A 20,680-nucleotide genomic window follows, 5' to 3' on the forward strand; every position below is an offset into this window, starting at 1 on the left:
CAGACACAAACTAAATACACTGTGTGTGAGCTGTAGGGTTTAAAAGTAGCAGGGAAATGGTGCAAATGATCTCAAAATAAAGAATTTTTAAATTCAAATGAGAATTTAATGTCATAGAACATAAACGGTACAAAAAAATATGTAAATCAAACATTGGTTTTTAAATAAAAATGAGTCACTATGAAAAGGGTTGCCAGATCTGCTTTACAGAAGCAGCCTAATGGACTTCACTATAAATTTATCAGTCTCACACTTACTTACTTTTTTCCCTCTGGGGAACACAGGCCACTGACGACCTTCCACCATCTTTCACAGTTGTTCACTAACCTCTCCAGTTGTTTTCACTGCTTTAGACCTATCAATGCCCAAAGTATTATCTTAATGACTTTGGAGGTCACTTATTGATCTTTTAGTAAAGTTGTGTGTAAATGTTTGCGTGAGTCAAACCCAACTCGAATTTTCCACCGGATTTACAAAAGTCTCTGAAACTCTGATTTTCTTCGTACTCGTTTTAATGATTAGTTTTATTTGTTTTAATTTATGGGTTTGTATTGGCTCACTTTTTCAAATATTTTTAAATAAATGCCAATAATATAAAACATCTGATATTCACAAATTTTCTCAGTTGTGCTCTTAGTCCCTGATCTAGTGAACTAGCATGAGGATGTGTTTTTGATAGAAACTCCAAAACACTTCTATCAGGTGCTCTGGATAAAGGGGTCTGCTAAACGCTGTAAACATGTTAAAAATAAGCACTTTAAACTCAACAGAATATTCCAGATATAATATTACAGTAATCAATGCAAATTATAAGTTAAGGCAAAATTATAATGGTTAAGTCTATGTGTTACTGATCAGAATGTAAAGTAGTGAGTGTACAGCTTGTATAACAGTGTAAATTTGCTGTCCCCTCAAAATAACTCAACACACAGCCATTAATGTCTAAACCGCTGGCAACAAAAGTGAGTAAAAGTGAAAATGTCCAAATTGGGCCCAAAGTGTCAATATTTTGTGTGGCCACCATTATTTTTCAGCACTGCCTTAACCCTCTTGGGCATGGAGTTCACCAGAGCTTCACAGGTTACCACTGGAGTCCTCTTCCACTCCTCCATGATGACATCACGGAGCTGGTGGATGTTAGAGACCTTCCGTTTGAGGATGCCCCACAGATGCTCAATAGGGATTAGGTCTGGAGACATGCTTGGCCAGTCCATCACCTTCACCCTCAGCTTCTTTAGCAAGGCAGTGGTTGTCTTGGAGGTGTGTTTGGGGTCGTTATCATGCTGGAATACTGTACACTGATCATGCTCTGCTTCAGTATGTCACAGTACATGTTGGCATGGTTCCCTCAATGAACTGTAGCTCCCCAGTGTCGGCAGCACTCATGCAGCCCCAGACCATGACACTGCCACCACCATGCTTGACTGTAGGCAAGACACACTTGTCTTTGTACTCCTCACCTGGTTGCCGCCACACACGCTTGACACCATCTGAACCAAATAAGTTTATCTTGGTCTCATCAGTCCACAGGACATGGTTCCAGTAATCCATGTCCTTAGTCTGCTTGTCTTCAGCAAACTGTTTGTGGGCTTTCTTGTGCATCATCTTTAGAAGAGGCTTCCTTCTGGGACGACAGCCGTGCAGACCAATTTGATGCAGTGTGTGGCGTATGGTCTGAGCACTGACAGGCTGACCCCCCACCCCTCCAACCTGTGTAGCATTGCTGGCAGCACTCATACGTCTATTTCCCAAAGACAACATCTGGATATGACGCTGAGCACGTGCACTCAACTTCTTTGATCGACCACGGTGAGGCCTGTTCTGAGTGGAACCTGTCCTGTTAAACCGCCGTATGGTCTTGGCCACCGTGCTGCAGCTCAGTGTCGGGGTCTTGGCAATCTTCTTATAGCCTAGGCCATCTTTATGTAGAGCAACAATTCTTTTTTTCAGATCCTCAGAGAGTTCTTTGCCATGAGGTGCCATGTTGAACTTCCAGTGACTAGTAAGTATGAGGGAGTGTGAGAGCGATGACACCAAATTTAACACACCTGCTCCCCAGTCACATCTGAGACCTTGTAATACTAACAAGTCACATGACACCAGGGAGGGAAAATGGCTAACTGGGCCCAATTTGGACATTTTCACTTAGGGGTGTACTCACTTTGGTTGCCAGCGGTTTAGACATTAATGGCTGTGTGTTGAGTTATTTGTTATTTGTTATATGTGATAAATAAAGGTTTCTTATGTATAAATGTACACACACTCAGGAGCATGAGCAGAATACGAATGAACAGGATTTTTCATCTTGTGTAAAAGAACAATTTCTTGTGTACAAACCCATTCATAAAAGAGGCACATTGTTAATTAGAATGGTAAATGGCGCACTTATATAGCGAGTTTATCCAAAGCGCTTTACACTATGTCTCATTCATCCATTCACACACACACCAATGGTAGCAGAGTTGCCATGCAAGGCGCTAACTTGCCATCTGAACTTGGGGTTCAGCTAACTGAACTTGGGGCTCAGTGTCCTGCCCAAGGACACTTTGGCATGTGGAGTCATGTGGGCCGGGATTCGAGCCAACAACCCTACGATTAGTGGATTAGTGGACAACCCTCTCTACCAACTGAGCCACAGCCGCTCCATCTATATAAACGCTCAATATAATAAACGGATTATATTAAATCCTCATGTCATTCTAAATAATAAAATCTCACACATCATCTTTAAAGTAATGAAAATGTGTTGATGAAGAGTGTGTCATTGTGTCTCTGCAGGTTGTGGGATTGTGATATCTCAGGTGAAGGCTGTGCTGCTCTGGCTTCAGCTCTGAGATCAAACCCCTCACACCTGAGAGAACTGGATCTGTCTTGGAATAATCTAGGTGACTCAGGCCTGACGTGTCTCTCTGTGGTACTGGAGAATCCTCACTGTAAACTGGAGATACTGAAGTAAGATCATCTCTCTGAGAGTCACATGACCTGCTCCTCAGTAAGACACATTCTCTAATAGTGAGACTGAAGCAGAGGTTTTAGGTTCATCATCAATGTCCTGAGGAGGAAGATTCTTTCTTTTCACTGCACACTGATGATCTGTCACAGAGTCTCTGGGTCAGATGTACGTATGTGAGAAGCTGCAGCACAAAACGTGACTTGATGCGACTGCAATGTGTCTAAAATTACTGTGAAATTTACTACAACATTGTAACTAATCACACAAACTGCAGCTCAGACACAAACTAAATACACTGTGTGGGATGCAGGGTGAAATTATTCCAGTAGAAATTTTGTACTGTTAGTGAGGATTCTTTCTTTAGTCTGTGTCTAGCTGCTATGAACAGGGTTGCCAGATCTGTGTTACAGAAGCAGCTTTAAACTTGTGTAGTTTTCCTCAGTAGTGAAAACACACACAATATGGACTAAAATGCATCAAAACTAGGGCTGCAACTAACGATTATTTTCATAATCGATTAGTTGACCAATTATTTTCTGATTAATCGAATGGGAGCGGGGCAAACTTTCAGTGCCATTTTTTGGGGTTTACTTAAAATATTATCCACAAACTGAGTCTTACAAATATAAACTTAACAGACTAAAACTTTACACAACTGTTTGCCAAAACAGAAAAGAACCCAGTGCACACACACACACACACACACACCAGAATATATATTAATTTAGGACTGTAGTTTAATTTGGTGCTTTTTGTACATCCATAAAAAGTAATGCATAAATATACTAAAATAAATTTATATATATATATATATATATATATATATATATATATATATATATATATATATATTATAATGTATGTATATGTGAATATATATATATACAATTTTATAATATTTATGCATTACTTTTCATGCATGCACAAAAAGCACCAAATTAAACCACAGTCCTAAATTAATAATAAAAACTTACTTTCACTGCCCCTTGTGGTTTCTCTTCTCTGGGGAGTGTATGCGAGACAGGGCGTCGGCTTTTGCGTTCTTTGTTCCGGGCCGATAGGACAGAGTAAACTGGAACCGAGAGAAGAACAAGGACCCATGGGCCTGGTGGGACGTGAGATGCTTGGCAGTTCTCAGATACTCTAAATTCTTGTGGTCGGTGTAGATAATAAATGGATGTGCGGCTCCCTCCAGCCAGTGTCTCCACTCCTCTAGGGCTAACTTAACCGCCAGAAGTTCTCGGTTCCCTACGTCATAGTTGCGTTCAGCGGATGACAGCTTCCGAGAAAAGAATGCTACGGGGTGCAACTTTGGATTGTCTCTGAATCTTTTAGACAGGATGGCCACCACTCCCGCCTCAGACGCATCAACCTCTATGATGAACAGCCTGGGGGGATCTGGGTGCCTGAAGATGTGGGCTGTGGTAAAGGCCCGCTTAAGTTTCTCTAGAGCCTCCTGGGCGCTTGGGGTCCAGAGGAGTCGCCGAGGTTTACCTCTCAGGAGGAATGTCAGGGGTTGTGCCACCTTACTGAAATCCCGGATAAATCGTCGATAAAAATTTGCAAAGCCAAGAAAACGTTGCAAGTCCCTCACAGTTCAAGGAGTGGGCCATTCCACAACCGCTTGAGTTTTGCGCTGGTCCATGGTGACTCCCTTCGGGCTGATGATATAACCGAGAAATGAGATTGTGTGTTGGTGGAACTCACACTTCTCGGCTTTCACATAAAGCTGGTATCGCAATAGACGACACAAGATCTGCCGGACATGTTCAACGTGTTCCTCTAGGGACGTCGAATATACCAAAATGTCGTCGATATACGTGATGACAAACCTCCCCATCATGTCCCTCAGGATGTCATTTATTAAGTTCTGGAACCCGGAGGGAGCGTTAGCAAGCCCATACAGCATGACCAAGTATTCATAGTGCCCGGAGGTAGTACTGAAGGCGGTTTTCCACTCGTACCCCTCCCTAATGCGGATCAGATTGTACGCACTACGCAAGTCCAGCTTTGTAAAAATGGTCGCGGACCGTAGCTGTTCCAGGGCTGAGGGAACGAGAGGCAGGGGATATTTGTATTTCACTGTCACCTTGTTGAGCCCCCGATAATCTATACATGGACGGAGGCCCCCTCCTTTCTTCTCCACAAAGAAGAAGCCGGCCGACGGGGGAGACATGGAGGGTCGGATGTACCCCTGCTGGAGAGCCTCCTGGATGTATTCCTCTATGGCCCGCTGTTCCACTTGAGAGAGCAGGTACAAATGGCCCTGAGGTGGACTGGCCCCAGGTAGGATGTCGATGGCACAGTTGTAGGGTCGGTGAGGTGGAAGGTTACTGGCTCTCTTCTTACTGAACACCTCCTGGAGGTCACTATATTAAGGGGGGATATTAACCGGGACATGGGACAAGGGGCTCTCTACCGTCGTCGTGGCCACAGAGACTGTAGGGCCCCTCAGACAATTGTGTACGCAATACGGGGACCAGTGGGTAATTTGTTGGTCCGCCCAAGAGATTTGGGGGCTGTGCCGTGTTAGCCAGGGTAGGCTGAGAATGACGGGATGTCTGGTGGAAACAGTAAGGTATAAAACGATGGTTTCAGGGTGGAGGGCGCTGACTTGGATGTTAATGGGCCACGTGCTGTGGGATATCACAGTGGATTGCAGTTCTCGAGGTTGGAGCAGGGGACATACAGGGAGGCCGAGCTTCTGCGCAATCCTCTCATCTATAAAGTTTTCGGCCACTCTGGAGTCAACTAACGCTGAAAGAACAAAAGATTGGCCTGAGTGTACTAGCAATATAGATAACAAATGTCTGAACAGAATAACACTGGTTTAGACTCACCCGGCGATGCAGAGGTTGGCTGTCCTTACTCCTTTCGGTCGCTCGAGGCCTCTTGTGGGGGCACTGACGAATGACGTGGGTGTCCTCGCCACAATAGAAGCACTGCGATTCGCACCGGCGTCTCTCCCTCTCCTCCTCACGAGTCCGGGCACGCCCCAGCTGCATGAGTTTGGCTGGCGGAACCAGCTCTGTAGGCAGTGGATGACCCGGTGTGTAAAGGTTGGTACGGCGGAGATGGTCCAGCTGTATAGCTAGCTCTATGAGCTCATCGAGTGACATCTGTTCACCCCGACAGGCTAATTTTCGCACCAATTCCGGGTTCAGCCCCTAGGGCGTAATCCACCGCAACACGTGAGCCCTGTTTGATCCGCAGGAGCTCCTGGCTGGTCTCCCACCCATCGGGGGAATGATCAAAAGCTTGCTGGAAACAGGAGAGGAGTTCAGCTAGCGAGGGTCTGACACCACCTCCTCGCTCCCATTCCGCCGTAGCCCATGCCAGAGCGCGTCCGGTGAGCAACTCCATGAAATGAGTCAGCTTACGGCCTCTGGTATGTCCGGGTGACAGTCAAAGAACAGGGTGCACTGTAATAGGAAGCCTTTACAGCGCTCCGGCTCCCCAGCATATCTCTCTGGTGTAGGCAGCGGTGGTTGGTGCGCTGCCGACGTGACCAGAATGTGCGCAGCTGGCACAACTTGACCTGAAAACGCTGGAGCGGTCTGAAGTGGACGCATAGCTGTAGCAGACGGAAAAGTGGCAGCATTCAGATGGGAGACTTTCTTTAGTAAGTGCAATATCTGGTCCCGCTGCATCACGATCGCGCGATTCTGTTCATAAAACCTGCGTTGCCACTTGGGGGTGTCCGCTGCCTCCATAGTGGTCGAAGTAATCTGTAACGTTACCTGCTGGAGACAAGAACGGATGGGCAGGGTGGCGTGTACAGACGCAACGTTAGAAGAAACACAGGAAACGGGCAAAGTCAGGCGATCAGGCGAACAATCCAAATGGGACAGGGCAGGGAATCGTAATCGTAAATAACAGGCAGGAAAGTCCAAGTACCAGGAAAATCTAGACGAAAGCTAAAGGCTTGGTAACACAACTAAGTCACGGGAACTGAGTGTTTACTTCACGAGGGCGCGAAGGTTAACGAGGCCTTTTATAACTTATCAGCCGCACAGGTGTTGGTGATCAATACTCAAGTGAACTTGAGCGCGGGCATGGCTGGGAAGTGTAGTCCTTGTCCGCCATGTTTGTAAGCGGCGGCGCCATCTGAGTATTGTGGCCATGAGTTCGCGTGGTATAACATCTACACTGCGCGTGATCAGCAATGCGGCCTTGTTATTACACATCACTTCCATTATAATAAACGACAGGATTTACGCTGCAAGAGCACAAATACAGCATATAATGACAATTAACTTAAATTAAACTAAACCTTTTAAGCAGCTTGTACCAGTTTTCCCCTGCCCCTTACACACAGTGGAGCATTTTGGACATAAATATAACTTTGTGCTCATGCATCACTGTTTGATCTCTGCGGTTAATATAAAATGCCCCCTGCCTTAGAGGACGTTCTTCCTCAGTCACGTGATGATTTCTCCTCCGTGTGCTGGAGACTGTGGACATGTTGGGAATAAAAGGTAACGTTCACAAATAGTGAACTGAAGAAAGTCATTGTCTGTGACTTGGTGTGTGCTAATGCTAGCGTATGTATGACGTCATGCGCCGTCGACTAGGAAGCGGCTTATACTTCCGGTTAGTAAAAAAACCCGCTAGTGTTCTATTTGAGACGATATTACCTTTCTAAAATCCACACACTAGACGGTAGAGTGCATAGTGTAAGTGTATTGTACTTCATTTGGGACACAACTTTAGTATTTACTCTCCGAGGCGTGTTTTCAGAACAGAAGTAACGTAGTGAGTAAATCTCCCCCGTGCCGCACAGACCAACTAATCCATAATGAGAGATTTTTAAAATGATTTCACTTTGATAATAATAAAACAGGGTCTAGTGTTCTTCCAAGTCAATGGAATGTGTGTAAAATAACAGACAAACACATTCTGCATAAATAAAACAGTCAGATTTGTTCTTGTCAGTACTGAAAAAACCATTTAAACATTCACAGTATCTCTCTCTGTCTGTCTTTCTCTCTCTCTCTCTCACTCTCTCTCTCTCTCTCTCTCTCTCACACACACACACACACACACACACACACACACACCCCACTCATTTCAAGATACACAATGTATGTCTTGATGTTCATAAACTGAGAGAGTGAAGAGTGTGTCATTGTGTCTCTGCAGGTTGTGGAATTGTGGTGTCTCAGATGAAGGCTGTGCTGCTCTGGCTTCAGCTCTGAGATCAAACCCCTCACACCTCAGAGAACTAGTGCTGTATGAGAATAAATTAGGAGACTCAGGAGTGAAGTGTCTCTCTGCTCTGAAGAATGATGAACATTACCAACTACAGACACTGAGGTGAGTAACGATCTTTTTTAGATAAAAACTGAAACAAAAGAAAAGACTGATTAGCATTATTTTGTACATTAGTATTAGTTTGTACATTTCATTTTAGTTGCAGTAAATATCAGATTATCGGATACTGGGTTCAAATTTCACTATATTCGATTTAATCAGACTTTTTCTAACAATTAGCTTTAATGCTGTTTGGTATTGATTTAAAATTGATGTGAAAGCAGAAGACAGGGAGTCAGACAGAGTCTACAAAATGTCAGCACTGATCATGAGAGTGATTGTAAATGAACACCTCGTCTCCTTGTGACACCCTGCTATCTCTGACTTCATACTGCTGCTTTTGTCTGAATAAGATGATCTCGGCTTCTCCCTGTTTCTGATCAGCAGCAGATTTTCTTCTCCACTCTCATAAAAGCGAATTAAAATCATCATCTTTTAGCCACACTGCTACAAATATTTAATTTAAGGAGTCACTTTACTCCTTCCAGCACTCCACCTCCACACCGTGTCTTCTGTCATTCCTGTAAAGTTCCCCTCCGCTTGTTCTTAACGTCTGCACTTAATACACATGTAGAACAAGAGATAAAACACACAGCAGTGATCACTGTTTTAAAAATAAAGCTCTACAGCCTGTGATTGTATAAGAGCAGTGATGTGATGGTAAATATCTGCTCATGTTCCTGTTAGATCTTGTGGAAGTTCTCATCTGTTCTAGCTAAATGTTCTAACAAATGTATTCTATAAGAATGAAGAAATGTTGAATGATTATGAACAGGAGATAATAATGTTTTCCTTGCAGCAGAGATGATTACATGCTGTTGATCATGAAGTACCACAGTCTAGATTTTGGTTATTAATTCAGATATCTGTCTTTTAGATTTTAATAGACGACACACATCTCTGCACTGAGTAGAACGACCTGTGATCCCTGGACAAAATTTCCTCAATTCCAATGAAAACCTGAGGGATTATTTGGAACAGCAGGTGAAAAACCACACGAACGAAGCGAAACGAAGTGAAGCGCTGTGAATACTTTCCGGATGCGCTGTAACTGGAGACAATATTTTAGTACTCCACGTAGATCATAAACCAGTGAATTGTGTTGACCTATATAGCTTCAGTCAATCAATACATTCAAAATCAATACTCACGTTTTACATCTAGAAAACCTTTTAATAAATTTAAAAGGGACGACACAAAGGTGTAAGGCCGCAGCCCGAACATGGAGAAGCACGGAACGGACACGCAGTGGCTAATTTTCCTTTTGGTAGAGTATTCTAGACAAGGGTGTCAGTTATGATTTGGATCATTGGATCATTTGGATGTGGTGTTATAATCTTCTAAAATGCCTTTGTACACTTCTGAGTTCATGATACCAACAATAAACACAAGTTCACCAACACCACTGTAGAAAAAACAACCCCAGGCAGTTCAGTGCTTTATCGTACCCTCAGTGTAGTTTGGCTGGGATTCTTCTCCTGGCTTTCTCTACACAAACACTCGACTATCAGATCCATGCAAGTGCAGTTTGGATTCATCTGAAAATAAGACCGTTCTCCACAAGCTATGCATGTTCTTTTTCTTCTCTTTTGCAAAATAAAAAAGCATCATAAAAATGCTGTTTTTTATTTTAAAATTATAATAAAAGAAAAATGACTAAAAAATGAGATTTCAAATTCTATTTGCTGTACTTGATAGCAATAATAATCTGTATCATAATATGTTTGGTTTTACATTTGTAACTCCCATAAGCAACGTTATTGCATTTTTTTTTTTTTTAACAAAAAAACCCTTGATTATTTTCAAAATAGAGTTGTCTTTGATAAGAAGAATGGAGTATAATATAGTGTGAATGTTAAAAATTTAATTTCATTTATATTTATTTACTGGGTTTTATATGGCACAGTAAGTTTATATGTGTAATAATTTACTGGGTTTTATATGGAACAATAAGTTTATATGTGTAATAAAAAGGTAAATCATTAATAATGTACATGCTGTAAAAAAAAAAAAAAAAAAAAAAAAAGACAAATACGGAATCCATACTGCATCTTAACACTGCAATAAATGAGATATCCTGTGAAGTAGAGGACTATCATCTTGGTAGAATCTTATACAGTTGCCCAGGTCATGCACTTTTTAGACGGTCCCTTACTGATTCCGTTACTATAAAGCGCTGATTACCTGCGTTTCTGAAGATTGGCTTCCGCGAGCTTTAACGGGAGGGAAATAAAAAATATATATATCCAGTTTTACCTGGTTCTGTGTCCACTCCAGTGTAAGACAATACACATTTTGTGTGTTTATTTCTTGAGAAATAGAAGAGAGAAGCTCGAATGTGCATGTCCGATATAAACCCAACTTTACCGCTGTATTTCCTTACCTCACTACCACTTTTCATTAGTCTTAACCATGGAGGAATGTGTTTTTAGCTGTGTGATGCTAGTGCTGTCCAGTCATATCACGCGATTTACTTGTTTAGTGTGACGTTGGGCTATCGTGTGTGTGTGTGTGTGTGTGTGTGTGCTGCTCACTCTCAGTGCGGTGTGCCATCAGGGCTCCCTCCTGTGTAGCATGGCAGTTTAAGTAGCCCTGGTCGGAGCACCAGCTGTTGTTGTTGTAGCTATTAAAGAAGCTATCATATGATTTCTGTAAGTACCGTCATGAGTATTATGTCACCGTGTCAATGAAGGTACATTTATATATATATAAGAGCTAACGGATCTCATATGCTTCCCAAATTGAGGTTGTAAAATGTTTGTTGTTCTTAGGGTGCTTTATTTTTTTATTTTTTTTTATTTTGCATGTGTCTAATGCCCATGTGGGAGGGAAGGTTCCTCCCCTTTTCACTGTATTGGTATTAATTGTGTTCCTTTGATTTATTGTGCGGGCATAACTTTTTACTATCTGTAATCAGTTTGAGTTTGGGGTTATCTCTGTGCTTTTGTGACAGTAAGTGTTTTTTGGGGGGTTTGTGTGGGTTTTTTTTTTCTTTTGTATAGTTGGTGCTGTTGTACAAGCCTGCCCTTCATACAGGAAGTCTCAGTCCTACTATGACGATTATTGTTCATTCCTTCTTGTATTTTTTCATTCAACCAATGACTGATTGTGTTGGTTTCTGGTTTTAAATAATTCTTGGCCTTTATATATATATATATATATATATATATAATCTTTAATAAAAAATATTTTTGTATGGAAACCCATGCCTCTTGCCTTTTCTAAGTGGATTATAGTTGTGTGCCTTTATTTGGGTTGTTTTCCCCGCTTCCTCAGGGTGACGTAGTCATTACAAGCGAGTCACTTGCTACATACATTTCAATGCAGCATTCACGTGGCAGTGGAGGGTGTGGTCAAGCTGTGACGGAGATGTGGACTGGGGTTCTACAAGTCATTTCACTCCATCAGCGCTGTGTATCATTCATCTTTAATAATGGCTTTATCCTGGTCAGGGTCACGGTGGACCTGGAGACTATTCCTGGAAAACTTTTGAACAATTGTATAATTCACAATAAACTTATCAATGCCCTCTTCGGTCCCAATGGACCTGTACACAGTCATCCCATAAGCGGCAAGGAATTCCCAGGGATCTATGAGCCTACAGTATGACAGCTCCCACCACTCACATGCTCCCTCCAGACAGGGCATGAAATACAAGCACATGGCATTGTGGAGTGTAAATTTTGAGGAACCAGTAAGAAGGGTGATGTCATACATGTCAAACATTGAGTTGTACAAATATACAGCCACTGCAAGGTGCTAAAGGAAACAGGAAGCCCTTGAAACCACTTACCCTTGGCCTTGTGGCCCTCATCAGTGTTGCTGTAACATTAGCATACTGCTCACTTAATATCTCATATAAGACCACTTTATTGTGATCTGTTGAACAAGAATACACAGGGTTAAATGCAGATATACATCAATAAAAACCAAATTTATAATAATGTATGTATAAATTCTTGTATATAAAATGTATAATAATTCTTCCATTCCTCTCAAACTCTGTCAGGTGGTACGTAGAATGTTGCTGTGACTTTGTAATTTTGCTCATTTCAAGTATTTAGTTATAGAAAAAAAAGAGATCTGCCATTGAAAAAATAATCTTAGATTTGTTTTATAAAACTCTTATTATGGGACATATTACACCAATTTTCCTCTCTAAAATGTCTGCACTTACTAAGATCATAAAGCTGTGATTAGAAAAGAAAAGAAAAGAAAAAACCCTGTCCTTCTGTTATGTACTCCAACATTTACACAGGACATCTGGAGACAATCAGTAGAATGATCAGTGAAAGATGTATCTGTGGATTTTGTGTCCTGCGTATTCACGTAAACATCATCCTCTGTTTCTGGTTATGAGCAGTGAAAACCCCTCGTCATTTTCAGTGCTTGTTCGTGTAAACTATATCAAATTTACTCCATCAAAAATATATTCAAATATATTTAAATGTATAAACACTACAGATGTCTGCCTGTTGGAGAATGACTTTTTAACTACTATGTATTTTGAGGTCAGAAATGCCATCTTTAATTTAATTTAATTTTTCATTTTCTAACTGCACTAGTGCTTCTATTGCTTCTATTGTGCTTCTATTGAGTCTTACCCTGCATTCACACCAGCAAGCACAAATCACTCATATCACATGTCTAACACTTGTTGGTGTGTAGCTTCCGCTACTGTTGTCACTTATATGTGTGTGCAGTATCCAGCTTCCTTTCTTTAGCTGCAGTGAGAAATGGCAGGAGTAGAAATGTATGTCCCACAGTTAAGTAGTTAAATAATGCACAAGTTAACACACGTTAAATAACTGCTGTGATAAGTGAAAATGAAAAGTCACTAGAGTCTGGAGATTAGCAGTATAATGAGTAAACAAATGTTTGAATCTGGTGCAGACTTTAATACTGTGGTGTTTCTCAGTTTTAGTTTGAGCTAATGCAGTAATGCAGTAAGACTTGAAATTATTGACTCGCAACAAACTGCAAAACTCTAAATTAACCATTAACCTATATATATATATATATATATATATATATATATATATATATATATATATATATATATATATATATATTTTAAAGTAGCAAATAAGTGTATCATAATTGACAAGCCGTGTACGTCATAGTCTACTAATAACTTCACTGAAAATATGAAACGGTGTGGGGAAAGCTAATTCACTGTGCATTTGTTGTGCATCTCTCACAGCAATGACTGCTGCAACAACCTCGACTGATTGAACAAGCATGGCAGGCAAAGAATCCATTTCAAGCTGTAGTGTCAGATACCTGGCAGAGGGGAAAACTTTAAACTGACCCTGGATTAGGGTGTTTTGCTGGTGGGAACCTCCATCAGGTGACTGTAATCCTAAACTAAAGAAGCTCTCTTCTGTTTAGAGCTTTTTCTGTCCTTCATAACCCAATATTGCTGCATTAGAACTGAAATTCTCACTTAATGCAAATCATCTATAACACACACACATTCCATTTTCACACACTTTTATTAATTATTACATTTTCCTTAATGCTATTCAGAGTATTTTAACATTACATCTAGTTAAAATAGACACACTTCATTCATAAGTATACTGTGTAGAGATGGGTGTAAAATTAAAGGAAAAATCTGCTGCTCTGTTATTACACTCTGGAGGTTTCCAACTGAGAGAATAACTTTTGAAAGAAAGTTACTGTTCATCCCTTCTGCACAATTTGAGAGACTTCCACAAGACAGCAGGAGAAAAACTACAGACATGATCTCACACCATCTTCTATTGATCTAGTGGTTAAGACAAGCTAAAAATACAACGATATTTTACAACGTGGAAGAAAAGTGAAACATAATGGATTCTGAAAAAGATGCGCACAGTTCTTCTGTCAAAAAAAGTGCACAACTACCTTGCATTTAAATTTAAAGCTGAATGTGAACATGTTTAATAATCATACTACAGGTAAATTTAATGTTAGCTGTTTTACAATATCAAATGTTCAGACTCATCAAGCTAAAATTATCCTACTTTCTTGAAAACACAGATATTTTCAGGCACAAATGCAAATGAAAAGCATTTCACTTTTCACAGATACACTTTTTTATCTTTTTACAAGACGCATCAAACCATTTATGTATGTTACCACGTGCATCCCCCAGAGCAGCACAGTTCTCTCCAGAAGGGTCCTCCATTTTCCAGTTGTCAGGCTCATTTGGTCCCTCTGGAGCGCTATACCAGAACCTTTGTACATAACATAAACACTGTAAGCATTGTAGAGCTTTAAAAGGAACAGTAAAATGAGTTTATAGAGTGTGTGAGTGAACACGGGTCTTACATTACACCCGTCTCCTTTAAGGGCTGGTTGTTCACCCACATCCACTTTCCCTCAGTCTCCAAGTCATTCAGGCCAATCCAGTGTGTTTCTCCAATTTGTGAAGATACAAAATCCTAATGTAGAAAATAACAGGACACATAGCTTACACCTGTAACCAGTGCAAGTGAAATAGAGCCAAGAACTTTTATCTACACTCACCTGTTCAGTTTGGCTGGTTATAATCACCAGGTGACCTCCTTTCCCGACACAGTAATCTCGACTCCGTATCCAGTTCAGTTTCTCAGTGGAGAAGTAATAACACTTTAAACCAAGTGACTTCCATCCTTCCTCACAAGGTTTACAGTTCTGATTAGCTTTTTTCAGAAACAGTTGGGAAAAAAACAATTATGAAATGAAACTTTAGAGAATTGTGCATATATACTGTACACATTGCAAATCTTTTTACCATGCCAATGAAGCTACTTGAATCTCCAAAAGATCTGACAATTACAGGAAACATCCTGTTTCTCTGAAAACTTTGTTACTGCCGTACACAGCATTTCCTAGATTTTTTACTTATACCATACTGTACTTTACACAATGCATGATTTGACACTTGAGTTTAATAACAATAATAATGTGTTCCATTTATATATCACCTTCCTAACATAGCAAGATCACTGTACAATTAAAATAAACTATAAAGATTCAATTGATTAATTCACTTAATCCTAATTCATTGTATCTATCTATCTATCTATCTATCTATCTTAGCCTGTTTTATAGTATTAAAAAAATACAAGTATAGCTACACCTATCATACATTATGAAGCCACTCTCCCCACCATAACCACTGCTAAGGCCACAATAAGATGTCTTGTGTGAGGGCTTTCCGGTGATGGGTGATGAGAGTACTGGGGGGGGGGGCTTACCATTACATGCAGAGAGACGTTCATGAACTTGCTGATACTTCATCTTCAGCATTTCATACAGTTGTTCTGTCTCTATACAAAAGAAAAGCGTTTCTGATACAAAAGTGTTTTTTGATGATTGGAGAAAACGAGAGAAAAATATCAAACCTACCATTACAGGCAGAGACGAGCTCATGATGCTTCACCTTCAGTTCTTTATACGGTCTTTCTGTCTCTGTACAAAAGAGAAGAGTTTCTGATGCAAAATAACTTTTTAATGATTGGAGTAAACGAGAAAAAGACTAGTCTTACCATTGCAGGTAGAGACGAGCTCCTGATGCTTCACCTTCTGCATTTCATACATTCTCTCTTTTTCTAATAAACAAGAAAAGAGTTTATTTTTTCAAGATTTCATTTCCTTTCTGCTTACTTAAAACTAATGTGTTAATGTAGAAAGGTTCTATTAAGCTTTTAATGAATCACCTGAAATCAAGTCTGATTTTAACTCATTAACCACAATAAAAAAAACAGCATAAAGAATGTACCGAATAAAAAAATTAATATAACAAACAGCAAATGCAATATTATATTAGATTAACAGTCAACTTGAATGTGATCATTTAATATATCATATATGGCATTTACAGTAAAAAACAAAAACAAACAAAAACATCGGTTATCTAATGTCTACATGCCAACATTTTTCTCTGTTGATCTGCTGCTTAAAATGTTTGAACATGTCTGAGTGTTGACCGGCATAGGAGAAAAAAAGGGGGTTGGCAGAGCATCAGTTTGAAAAGATGTGATGGTTGGGGTCTTGGCCACTGTTAGGCCTCAGGTGTAGTTTGTTGTGCTCAAACCTCATGAAGTCAATTAAAAAAAATAAAAAACCCAAGTAATTTCACAAATGCCAGACACAACTTTGATATGACATTCAAGGCAAATGGAGTATGACATATGGTTTAGCTTGCATGAACAGCAACTGAAATCTGATGAGCTGGTGGTGGCCATGCTGGTTGATTGGTCCAACTGTTGTTTTAGATGTAGAGAATAATGTTGTAAAAAGCAAACCAAAATCCAACTTCCTTTGTTTAACCACTGTGTGGTTATCAGCATTTTCAAATACAGCAAATGTGTTCATGTCCATACAGGTGACACTATAAATTATATTAGTTTGTGCAAAAGTCATAGACACATGCAAAGAAATACTGTAGTGCAACGATGCCTTCAAAAGATAATGAAATTAAATGTTTCTACATTAATATAAATATTATAAAGAGCAGTAAACAGTAATAAATTAAACAAACTCGATATTTGGTGTGATGACCCTTTGCTTTAAAAAAAAAAAATATTAGTCTTAGGTACAGTTTGTGTCATTTTTTTAAAGAAATGAGTTGTAAGTTTTACTGAGCATGTTGTAGAACCAGCCACGGTTCTTCTGGAGACTTCAACTGTTGCACTCGCTTCTTATTTTTGCAGCAAAAGACAGCAGCCTTCATAATGTTTTTTGTCTGAAAAGTGGTCTCTTACATAATACGCTGCTTTCTTTACTGACATACAAACGTTTATCTGTAACATTTAATTTTGTGCTGGAAATCTAATGTTTTGAAATCTTCAACCCCAATTTCAAAAAAGTTGGGACACTTTTCAGAAAAAATTTGGTAATTTTGAATTTGATGGTCGTGACACGTCTCAAAAAAGTTGGGACGGGGCAACAAAAGGCTGGAAAAGTAATTGTTACTAAAAAGAAACAGCTGGAGGTTAATTTTCAACAGGTCAGTAATGTGATTGGGTAAGAAAAGAGTATCTTAGAGAGGTAGAGTCTTTCAGAAGTAAACATGGGCAGAGGTTCACCAATCTGTGAAAAACTGCATGTACAAAAGACTGAATATATCATCAAAAATATCTCATTAAAAACAGGCATGATTCTGTAATGGAAATCACTGTATGGGCTCAGAAACACCTCCAGGAACTCATTGTCTGTGAACACAGTTCACCGTGCCATCCACAAATGCTGGTTAAAACTCTATCGTGCAAAGAAGAAGCCATATGTGAACATGATCCAGAAACACTGCCATCTTCTCTGGGCCAAAGCTCATTAAAATGGACTGAGGCAAAGTGGAAAACTGTTCTGTGGTCAGAAGAATCGAAATGTGAAACTCTTTTTGGAAACCATGGATGCTGCATCCTCTAAACTAAAGAGGACTAAAGAAGAGAGGGACTATCCAGCTTTTTATCAGCGCTCAGTTCAAAAGTCTGCATCTCTGATGGTAAGGGGGTGCATTAGTGCCTATAGAATAGGCAGCTTGAACATTTGGAAAGGCGACATCAATGCTGAAAGGTATATACAGGTTTAAGAGCAACATATTCTTCCATCCAGATTCCATCCCATCTTTGCTTCTGAGAGACTCCGCCTGTCTAAGATACTCCTTTTATACCCAATCATGTTACTGACCTGTTGCCAATTAACCTAATTAGTTGCAAAATCTTCCTCGAGCTCTTTCTCTTTAGTAATACTAAACACTAAACACTTTTCCAGCCTTCTGTTGCCTCCGTCCCAATTTTTTGAGACGGTTTGCGGCCATCAAATTCAAAATTACCTTATTTTTCCCTTAAAATGGTACATTTCCTCAGTTTAAACATTTGATATGTTTTCTATGTTCTACTGTGAATAACATGGGTTTATTAGATTTGAAAATCATTGCATTCTGTTTTGTTTACATTTTACACAGCATCCCAACTTTTTTGGAATTAGGGTTGTAAATTGTTTTTTTCTGTTTTCGAAGTGCTTTGGGAAATGTTTTTTTGTAGCTAACTGAGGTGATAGAATAAGCCTATAGAATGTGCAATCCATAAATGTTTCCCTTTGTACTGAGAATACCGAAAACTATTAAGTTCATCATGCTATTATGTCACTGTACCAGTGTGATCCATTATATAGGCCTACCTATCAGCATTAAATATCGTTGGCTACGTGAATTGAGATACTGGAAGCACTTTTACATGTCTGTAAGTTCGAGGACCGGGACCTTTCGTGTACCTCCCGACCTACCGGATCACTACCCTCTTATTGTTCTGGGACCTGAACAGTTACGAATTAAGCACTGCATGTAACTTAATGCCTCTGGCCAGTGGTGTTAGTCCCACATATAAAACAACTGCAAGCTGCTGAAGCAAACAGGAAAACCTCAGAAACCTCTTACCATTGGCTTTGTCTTCTAGCACCATCAGTGTGGCTGTGGCATTCTTATACTTCTCACTTAGTTTCTCAATGGAAACAACTTTTCTGTGATCTGTTAAAAAGAACACCAGAGCTAAAGTAATACATAGATGAATAAAAGGTGCATAGGCATCCTATGTAATTATAGGTTTTTAGTCTAAATGGGTGGTACAGCGAATTCTTCTCACTTAACAGTCAAATTAGGCAATTTATTGGGATTTGTTGAAATGAGAAGAACAAAAATTAAGATGACAAGCAATACTCACACAAGATCCCTATAGCACAGAGTGACGTTAAAGCACCAAGCATTAGGAGAAGACCAAGAACAAGTATACTGATCTTGTAGTCAAATCTGTCTGATGAAGCTATATGATAAACACATCTGTTATCCATTCATGAAACATATTTTAGCTAAGCCAAACTGAGATAATCAGTATAATGATAAAGCAAACACATACCGGTGCATTGTTTGGGCTTTGGACGCCATTGCTGCGTATTCTCGTAATCATCCTCTGTTTCTGGGTCTGATAAGTGAAAACCTCTTATTTACAATGCTACCATATATCAAATTTCAACCATAACAAATTTAAATATTTACATATATTTAAACATATCAACATATATGATATCTACCTGTTGCAGAATTACGGTTTTCACTGTTATTCCTTTTGGAGAAGTCACAATTTTCATAAGTGTCCATTTCCTTACCTCACTACTACTTTTCATTAGAGTCTTAACCTGTGTTCATAGTAGTAAGCCCAAGTGGCAAGAAAATGTATAGCTCACAGCTAAATAGTGAAATTAAATAATGCACTTATCAGTGTCTCAGGGTTAAAGTGAACTCACTAAGGTCTTAAAATGATAGAAAGGAACTGTTGCGTGTGCCTGCTGATATTTAAGTTCACAGAAAGGAAGTGGGCTTTTTATATTTCAATGCAGCATTCACGTGACAGTGGAGGGTGTGGTCAATTGTCCGATGTGACGGAGATGTGGACTGGGGTTCTACAATTCATTTCACTCGCTCAGCACTGTGTATCATTCATCATTCATATCTAGTAAGTGCTTTATTCTGATCAGGGTCATGGTGGATCTGGAGCCTATTCCAAGAAAACTATTCCAAGAAAAATTTTGAACAAAATATTGTATAATTGTATACCCTTATAAAGAACATGATATTTATAAGAAATTAAGTCAATGTCCAAAATATAATTTTTTATTGGTGTTGTATCAAAATTTGCCTATTACCCAAAGACAATTAATATTTAACATAGAAACAGATACTCACATACATTAACCAGTTGAAGGACGAAAGTAAGACACCGGGCCCATGAGTGAGGAGAGGCAAGGGTCCAAATTTATTGTTGCATGAGATCACACAGTTGAGACGTCCCAAGGATGATCTAAAAAACCAGAGCTGAAGCTCTTCTATTTATACAGTTTTCTTAGGGTCAGGATGACCCAGACACCAATATGTTTTAGAAAGAGCCTTCCCACAATACCATTATTTTTTAGAAAGAGCCTTCCCCGAACACCATTAGGTTTTCGAAAGAGCCTTCCCATAATACCAATAGGTACGAGACTCAACATTTCGGAGAGACCTTGGTCTCACGGGGTCCGCTGTTCCCATCGACGGTTATCTCGTGGCCCTAGCCGTTCCCATCAACGGTTATCTCGCAGGTGCAACTTGGCTCAACTACCCTTATAAATGGCCCATCTTGGTTCTTTCACATTTTTCTGTATTTCTGTTTTATAATGCTTTTTTCCTTTCATATTTGCTCTACATTTCTGTTTTATATCTGGTTATACTGCTTGCAAGTATTTTACCCCCTTTTCTGTACTCCATACTTCACAATATCATTATAATATCCTTATAATCCTTATATTTTCCTTATAATATCCTAATACTCCTTTTATTATTCTTAAAATGCTCTGTTTTCCTTCTGTATGTGTGTGCGTGGCGGCATAGGCCTCTGTATATGTGTGTGTGTG

General features: G+C 39.7%; 2 protein-coding genes across 5 annotated transcripts in view; one reads left to right on the forward strand and one right to left on the reverse strand.

The window, feature by feature from the left end:
* The window catches only part of LOC128616074 (NACHT, LRR and PYD domains-containing protein 12), a 67,813-nt gene extending 55,614 nt beyond the window's left edge, over nucleotides 1-12,199 (forward strand). For all 4 annotated transcript variants that reach the window (XM_053638572.1, XM_053638570.1, XM_053638571.1 and 1 more), the window contains 3 exons: nucleotides 2,779-2,952; nucleotides 8,096-8,269; nucleotides 9,144-12,199. In XM_053638572.1, the coding sequence (XP_053494547.1) occupies nucleotides 2,779-2,952; nucleotides 8,096-8,269; nucleotides 9,144-9,150 (355 nt within the window). In that variant the 3' untranslated portion in view covers nucleotides 9,151-12,199. The remainder of the gene's footprint in view (nucleotides 1-2,778; nucleotides 2,953-8,095; nucleotides 8,270-9,143) is intronic.
* Nucleotides 12,200-13,742: 1,543 nt separating this feature from the next.
* On the reverse strand, nucleotides 13,743-19,764 carry LOC128616351 (C-type lectin domain family 4 member E-like). The gene is made up of 10 exons (XM_053638957.1): nucleotides 19,325-19,764; nucleotides 19,150-19,215; nucleotides 18,958-19,056; nucleotides 18,675-18,764; nucleotides 15,784-15,846; nucleotides 15,644-15,706; nucleotides 15,493-15,564; nucleotides 14,780-14,934; nucleotides 14,582-14,694; nucleotides 13,743-14,487 (listed from the first exon to the last, which is right to left on the reverse strand). The coding sequence occupies exons 1-10, from the start codon at nucleotides 19,389-19,391 to the stop codon at nucleotides 14,325-14,327; spliced, it is 951 nt and encodes a 316-aa protein (XP_053494932.1). The 5' UTR covers nucleotides 19,392-19,764; the 3' UTR covers nucleotides 13,743-14,324.
* Nucleotides 19,765-20,680: the final 916 nt, after the last annotated feature.

This window comes from Ictalurus furcatus, chromosome 12, assembly GCF_023375685.1.
Source record: "Ictalurus furcatus strain D&B chromosome 12, Billie_1.0, whole genome shotgun sequence".
NCBI classification, from domain to species: Eukaryota; Metazoa; Chordata; class Actinopteri; order Siluriformes; family Ictaluridae; genus Ictalurus; species Ictalurus furcatus.

Coding starts and splice junctions, on each gene's coding strand:
- LOC128616351 (XM_053638957.1), bottom strand. CDS start 19,391: ATGGACACTTATGAAAATTGTGACTTCTCCAAAAGGAATAACAGTGAA. Junction 19,216..19,324: donor AAACCGTAATTCTGCAACAG/GTAGATATCATA, acceptor TTCACTTATCAG/ACCCAGAAACAGAGGATGAT. Junction 15,847..18,674: donor GCTAGAAGACAAAGCCAATG/GTAAGAGGTTTC, acceptor CTTGTTTATTAG/AAAAAGAGAGAATGTATGAA.